At 35.7% G+C, this 8,026-nt stretch overlaps 1 protein-coding gene across 2 annotated transcripts; it reads right to left on the bottom strand.

The window, feature by feature from the left end:
* Positions 1–980: 980 nt before the first annotated feature.
* Positions 981–7,753, bottom strand: LOC306879779 (uncharacterized protein). 2 transcript variants are annotated; one of them, XM_079432964.1, is made up of 4 exons: positions 7,671–7,753; positions 6,891–7,144; positions 2,978–3,638; positions 981–1,828 (listed from the first exon to the last, which is right to left on the bottom strand). In XM_079432964.1, exons 3-4 carry the CDS (start codon positions 3,484–3,486, stop codon positions 1,681–1,683), a joined length of 657 nt encoding a protein of 218 aa, XP_079289090.1. In that variant the 5' UTR covers positions 3,487–3,638; positions 6,891–7,144; positions 7,671–7,753; the 3' UTR covers positions 981–1,680. The 2 variants fall into 2 exon arrangements, with proteins under 2 accessions (XP_079289090.1, XP_079289091.1); XM_079432965.1 differs by lacking the exon at positions 6,891–7,144 and having other exon boundaries at positions 983–1,828; positions 7,671–7,744.
* Between the last annotated feature and the right edge of the window lie 273 nt (positions 7,754–8,026).

The following is an 8,026-nucleotide window of genomic DNA, read 5'->3' as shown; positions in this document are numbered from 1 at the left end:
CTAGATTCTTCAGTTCTTCAGAATTCAGGGCTTGAATACGTTTTTCTGCACTGTCTGAATTCCATTTGTATCTCTGCTGGACCTGATACAATTGGCAGGTTTCCAGCTTGTTTTGTTCTGGTGTGTGATTTGTTTTAATATAAATGTTAGTTTGGTTATGTTCAGAAAGTGGAGTTTGCTGTTTGACAGTGAATGCACTGAAGGAGGAGGGGGTCCATGTCAGTGATGGCATAGTCAACTACACTAGTCCTCTCTGACCCTGCCATTAAGTATGTACAAGCCTAAAGCTCGGCAGAGGTGCACCAACTCTGTGCCAATTTTTATTGACAGTTTGGTCAAGATTATTTCTTGGTGGAAGTTTTCTTGTGAGACTCAGAGAATTTTGGCCTAAGATATATCCGTTGCCCTTTGGATCTATGTTATCAGGTTCAGATCCAGTTCTTGCATTAAAGTCTCCACACCTGGGCCTGGAAATGGCTGATTTCTGTGTGGATTTTGTTCATGTATTCCTCATCATGGTAAGGGGATTCTGCTGGGAGAATATAGATGGCACAGAGATATATGTCAGTGTTTGAAATGCCAATTTGGTTGTTTAGTTTTAACCAGCAGTGAAATTTACCAAATAATAATAGAAATGTGTTTGGCCAGAGTCTCCCTGTACCACACCAGAATTCCTCCTGAGTCTCGTTCATAGTAGCCTGAGGGACAGTAAGCACATAATTTCTACACCAGGTCTCGGTGAGAGTGATTAATATCAGCATCTTTGATATTTTTAAGAAATTCTGGGTCTGTGCTTTTAGAACCAAATATTGAAGAGTGAAGACCCTGAATATTCCAACAACTTGTATGAAATGAATGCATTTGATTTTTAAAGATAAAGCTGGTTGGTAAGAAAGCTGTATCTATGAACATAATAGCTGCCAGCATACACACAGAAATCCCTTCAAAAATACACATACAGTAAAAGTGACCACAACTGACTAGAGTGATACACTTATATTTTAATAGTATACTTACAGTATATTTAATCATACTCGAGTAATTACAACATATTTTAAAATAACATTCTTCAGTCGCAAAGATTTTGGATTCTTTCTTTCTGATTCTTTTAGATTCTGGCTTCAAGCTGCCAAGTCACGTTTTTATTTATTTCTCAGTGACATCACTGCCATGTTTTTTTTTTTTTCTTTTTTTTTTTTTTCTTTCCATTTTGCTCTCCCTCTCCAACGTATAAGAGTTCATGGTTGCTGATTTCCAGACCCTCATACAGTCTTTTCACCATCTGCTCCCTAGCGCCAAGACAGCCAGACCATAGCTGCGGGTTTGTCTCTACTTGGAAAGATAATATTCTTTTAAGATGTCACCTCACTGCCAAGATAATTTTTTTTTAATTCCCTTGTACACAAAGCCATTATGTTTTCATTATGGCTCACAAATGAACTTCGAACAAGAGAGAAAAATAAAGGTTGCGTTTCAGTCTATTCTCTGACAATAGTGCTTTTTAAAACATAGTAGGCAAGGGAGATAAAAACTTTAAAAAATGCAGTCAAATGGTCCACATATGGAATGTTTAAGGTGACAACATTGTTTTACTGTTATTAAAACATTGTGGATAAATATAGATGACATGCCATATAACACTTTTATCTGTTTTTCCAGGTTGGAGGGCTTCCCACTGAATCATTTAGTTTTGCGCGGCTGTCTCATGTTCTTCCTCAGCTGTTTGATCATCTCCACATGCAGGGTTCGTGAGGAGCTCTCCAGTCGAGTGGCGATGTCCGTCGCGGTACGCAGCATTTCTTCAAAGGCAAAGGACTCCTCTTTTATTCTTAGATAAAGACATAAAGTAGACACAACATCAGAAATACTGAGAGAGAGGCAAAGAAGGAAATGAACAGGGGCCTCCTCAGCTTAGTTTTTCTTGAACCAGGGGCCTCAAAGGGGCTGAAATTCACATTCCTTCTAACGGTCCAGGCTGGTGATGGAAAACCCAGAGACCAGAATCAAAGTCGCGTCATTGTGGTTAGTCTGAGGCTCTACGAGCTACAAGCTTTTTTTTACACTCATCACTGTGTTTATAAGCATATATTTCTTGTTTAGGATCATTTTAACAGAGAATTTTATTTGGTTGTAATTTATTTACTATCTTTTACCTTGAAAGTGTTACTTTATGTATGCAGCCTTGAAACACTCTTGAGCTGGCAATTTCAAATATTAAGGTTTATAAATTAACTCTCTATATATTGGGAAATAAAATAAAATAAAAAATATAGAAATTCAACTAATTATACTATACAGTATATATCTATATGTATATAGGGGCCTATATTTAAATGTATATATATATATATATGTATATGTGTGTGTGTGTGTCTGTGTGTGTATAAAGATTTTTTTTTAATTAATGATAAGCAATTAAATTGATCAAAGTGACAGTAAGATTTCCATTTAACTTAAATTATTTTCTTTTGAATTTTCCATTCATCAAAGTATCCTAAAAAATGCTTTCACAAAAATTAAGCAGCACATTTTCAACATTGATAATAAGAAATGTTTCTTGAGCTGCAAATCAGTATATTAGAATGGTTTCTGAAGGATCATGTGACACCGAAGACTGGAGTAATGACCAATGAAAATTCTGTTTTGCATCACAGGAATAAATGAAATTTTCAAATAAATTCAGCTAGAACAGAACAGTTATTTTAAATTGTAATATTACAGTTTTACTGTTTTTCTGTAGTATTATTATTTGGGATGCACAGTATACCTATATATTTAGAAACATATAAACATTTTCACCTCTGATCTTCCATCACCATTTCTCATCAAATTGTACAATTTTGACACTAAATATTTTGCACATGCATTATTAGACTTTACTCTCTCCTCTTTATCATTCAGGTTTGTTGCCTTAGCATCTTAAATTGTTAAAAGGTTTTTCCTAAAAGACATGAGCATATGATTCAACTCATCTCACTTCTGAATCCCAGCCAAAGTGGCTTGAGCGTCTCCCTCCAGTTGACTCTCCAACTCCTCTGTTGCTTTTGTCACCACGCTCTCAAAGCTCATGTGATCCTCCCTGATTCCAACGATGTTCTCTTGGATCACCTCCTCGTAGCGTTGATCTCCCATCTCTGCTCCTACAAACTGGACCAGATTCTCCATCACTGCCTGGTTCCCATGTTGAAGAGCCTTTAGATAAGCAACTTCATCTCTGAAAGCTCGTAACCGCCTTGACATGACTTGGCTGGTGTGAAAGTTGACATAACAGTCACCGCCTTCTGTCTCTGGCAGGCTCTGAAAAACTGGCCTGGTCCTGTCTGGCTCATCCCCGACTGCATGGACTGAAGAGGAGGAGTTGCCTGTGACCGCAGTCCCAGATATGTAACCTGATCCCCACTCTCCATCATCACCACTCTGGCAGTAGACTGGCATCACAAGGAGTGTGAAGAGCCAAGTGCCCAGAGTAGAGTGAAGCCTCATCATGACCTAGAAGAGGGAGGAACCTCTATGACCGGACTTGACGGAGTGATGGATGAGAACCCAAGCGATTACAAATGTGAGGTCCCTCTTGAGACCCTCAAAGCTGGACAGAGCTTTTCCACACAATCACCACTGTTGCAAAGCTGTGACCTCATCTGTGAAGAAATAAACAGATGCTTTTGCTTTGAGAACGGACCGAAACTTTTCTTCAATGGAAACTATTCAGTATTGTTCAAAAATTTGGAGTCTGTACGTTTTTTTAATGTTTTTTTAAAGGCTCTCATGCTCACTGAGGTTACATGTACTTGATCAAAAATACAAAAAAAACAGTAATATTGTGAAATATTATTACAATTTATTTGAATATATTTTAAATTATTCCTGAATTATCAGCAGCCATTAAGTCTTCAGTATCACATGATCTTTCAGAAATCAATCTAATATGCTGATTTGGTGCTCAAGAAACATTTCTTTTTATTATCAATGTAGAAAGCTACGTTAGCCTGTTTCTGCCGCAAACTACAAAAAAAAGTGAGATATAAACTTGCAGTTCTGAGAAAATAAGTCAGAATTGCAAAATAAACACTGGCTTTCTGAGTTTTTCCCTCAGGATTTTGAGTTTACATCTTGAAATTCTCTTTTATTTCCACCATTCAGTAAAATAACTTTTTATCTCACAGTTCTGAAATAGTTCTTGCAATTGCTAGTTTATATAGCAGAATATAGACTTTTCTTTTCAGAAGTTTATATCTCACAATTCTGAGAAAAAAATCTGAATGATCAAATATAAACAGAATTGTGAGGGGGAAAAAAAAGTCAGAATTAGCTTTATTTATTTATTTTTATTCCATGGTGGAAACAAGCTTCCCTATAAAATGTTTGTGCAGCTTAAAATTGGGAAAAATATTTATAGAGTTAAAGAAAAGCTAAAGAACAACACTTATTTGAAATAGCATTTTGTAACAATGTAAAATTGTCACAATAAATCCATTTAATATGTCCTTGCTGAATAAAATGTGTTTACGGACACAAAACTTTAGAACTCTATATGTGTATTATATCTTAAATTATATCTTAAAACAAGATAATGAGAGTTCGGAAGAAGTTGCTGTATTTCTGAAACTATACTGTCTGCCAACTGCACTGTGAATGCTAAATGAAGCAGTAGACTTTTACAGGGTTTTCCGGAGAATGTGGAGGGGGGCTTCCTGCTGGTGTGTGTAGCGAACACATTCATTTGAGGTGTAGCACATGACCTCTCTGGAAGGGGAGGCTGTTTGTTTAGTCTTCCCTGTACAAGGATGAGTGCCCTCTACCCCTCTCTCGCTCTCTCTTTTTTTCACCCTTTCAAAGAAAAATTGTGAGCCCCATCTTAGATAATACAATCACACAGGCTTAAGACACTTTCCTTTGTACAGTTTCTGCATAGTGCTCTTGGGGTCAAAAACTATCTTGGATTACTTTTGGACGTTCCTGGGTTTTATAAATTGAAAAAAGTTTTTTTTTTTTTTTTATGTTGAATAATAAAATAAATATGACAATAGACCAACTGAAAAATTTAGTTTTTCCTGTTAACAAAATGTAGTGAAGTTTGTGTTTTCTTGAAAAAAAGGAAGGAATTTTATTTTTCAATGGGCAAAGAAAAAATAATTAATTTTGTATCATAGGTTGCTTTAAGGATGTTTTAATAATTGTTTTTTTTTTGTTTTTTGTTTTTAATCTCCTGCTCTCTGATGCAGAGAGTGACTGAACTGACAACTCACACAATCTCTTTCAATGTCCTGTCTTGCTCCAGAGCATCCCAACACTCCTCTCAACATCTGGAAATCTGTGAAATGCGATATCTGTCTTTGAGGGAAGACAGCTCTCTTTTCCACAGTGTGAACACTTTTGGATTCTGCGGTAGTTCAGCACGCTTTGCCTAAAAAAATCTTCCTGTGCATGTTCTGGGCAGCATGAAAATTTCATTTTTCTGCTTATGTATTTACATTTTGTGTTGCATTATTGTAGTAGAATATCAAATCTGTTTTTAAAGGTTTGACTTTTGGGGTTGCATTAAGTTTTTCAAGTCCGTAGTAACCTGTCAAATCTGTAGATATTTAAAAAAAACAAAAAAACAAAGACACTATCAATCACAATCAAGCACTTTTAGTAAAGAACAATTTAAAGGAGTACCATCAAGAGCATCTTTGCCTCTCTACAGCAGTAATTTGTTGTTCATGCTTGCTGATTGACATTTGTGCTTCATGGAGGAAGGATAATATCTGTAGCTCATGTATCTGTAATGAACTTCTGCTCTGCTGTGCATGCAACGATGAAAGCAGTGATTTATTTCTCATTTAGTCCTGAAGCACTTTGAGAAAATGAATGAATCTCTTTAATTATTTTTTTTCACAGTTAAAATTAAACACTGAAATATTTTTGCAAGGTGTTTTATTTTTTAATTAAGTCTGAAAGTGTCGAATGTATTGAGATGAGAAAAATAAATATTGAAACTGTTTTTCATTTCTCGGAATGATGCATATTGTTCCTTAACCAAGCAGAACAAAAGGCCGTCATATGCAAACATTATTTTTAGATTTACTGATCAACATTGTAAATGAACAATGGCACAAAAGTCTTGATTTGATTAGTCGCTTCGTTTTGATCCCACACAACTGCTCACACTGCCAGTCCAGAGCTTGTAATGTTTTACAACGGAGAAAACAATTAAAGCTTTTAGACACTTAAATGATATTATTGGAACCATAAAAGCCCATTCAAACAGCACTTTTGACCTTTACGTTTCCTCCGGGCACCTTTTTAGTAGCATTGTGTCATTTCTAAAAATACATGCCAAACCAGTTCAAAGATGAGGAAATGCAATATCTTTTTTTATGATAACGTCTGCCTAGTCCAGATAAAAAGTCACGATTAACCTTCAGTAATAATGCCAAGTGTCTGGAAGTTGTCATGTTCACTCTTGTGCTGAATCTCAACCTTCAGAACACATTTGCAATATTGGAAGACTATGCAAATACTGTAGGTCTTTTTGAATGGAAAGTACAGTCCCTTTTCCAGTTTTGGGTTTAATTTATTCTTACTAACATTAAAGAGAATTTCACGTGCAGCAAAAAAGAATGTGTAGTTGTTTAAAGGGTGAGTGTGGTGTGTCTTAAACCTTATACTATCACTGCATATTTATTAAATGTAAGGTGATATTCCCATAATTAAAAGAATGTCATAAAGATATATTTACAACAATCACTAATGAGTCATGCACTCAATCAGTGGTCAGTTTAGACCATGAATGCAGACAAAATGCATTAAATTGCTCTGCCATATTAATCAAGACAGGTTTTTTTTTTTTCAAAGTAGAAACATCAATAAAATAAGACGCACAAGCCAAAAAAACTGACAGAACTCACCAGAATCGTCTGCCTTGTCACAAGGTAGAGCCATGTGTCTGGTCAAAATGTTCAAAGCGCTGTTCTTTGCTTTGCCATTCAGAGGCAGAGAAGTGGAGCACACATAATCAGCCTGCCTTAGACTTCTTTTCACTTCTTCCAACAAAGTTTGGAAACCTGAAAGTCTGTGTTCCTATTTGGAGACTACTGGAAGGGGTGGGAGTGTTTATAAAAAGGGAGAAACTCAATGATTTCTTTCTTTTGTGGTCAGGAGACTGAGGGAGAGAGAGAGAGAGAGAGAGAGCAGGAGAAAAATATTAGGGGGAGCGTGGGGTAATCTAGTTCACATCTGTGCCCTGATGTCTGATAATGTACGAGAGTTTCGCAGAAAAGGGTTTTTTTCATGACCACACCAGATTTTCACTCAGCCATTCATTTTAATAGATGCTACAAGATATGAATGAATGAAGGGAAAGAAAGCTGTTAAAGCAAACTAAAGCTCTGGAATGTACAAAACATTTTTTTATAGCTGCTGAAAACCACATGAGCTTTTCAAACCTACATTTTATCCATCATTAACTGTCAAAGGATATGAACATAAATCTGTCTATGCAACAAAACCACGATGAAGGGATTCAACACTTATTTAGGTGTTAGTCAGATGTTATACCACCCTGAAATTAAATGCGTTTAAATTTACAATCCCGATCACTTTGTTTCACCTGTATATTTAGTTTTATGTTATTTATAACGTAAACGTGACACAATAGAAATTCCAGTAAGAAGCTCCTGAAAACTCACCATGCATTTTCCCAGTTTGTATCCGATTCTTCCACTCTCACAGCTTGGACTGGACACAGGACCCATATAAAGAGCTTATTCATGAAAAACAAGAAAACAGACTGGATGAATTACTTTAGAGAACAAAGTGTCTTGTGGATATATTTTAATATTATTCCTGCCATAGATTTCACTCAGTAGAATCAGTAGAGCTGTTCAGTTATGATGCCAATTTCTTTCTTTTTTTTCCTTTTTGCCTTTTGATTTATGAGTAAAATATGAAATAAGAAGTTAAAAAGTTTATTCCACATAGATGCATTAAACTGATCAAAATTGACATTAAAGATATTTAAAATGTTGCACAGGATTTCCATTTA

This window comes from Barbus barbus (assembly GCF_936440315.1).
Source record: "Barbus barbus genome assembly, chromosome: 14".
NCBI classification, from domain to species: Eukaryota; Metazoa; Chordata; class Actinopteri; order Cypriniformes; family Cyprinidae; genus Barbus; species Barbus barbus.
This window is presented reverse-complemented; position numbering and strand designations above follow the sequence as displayed.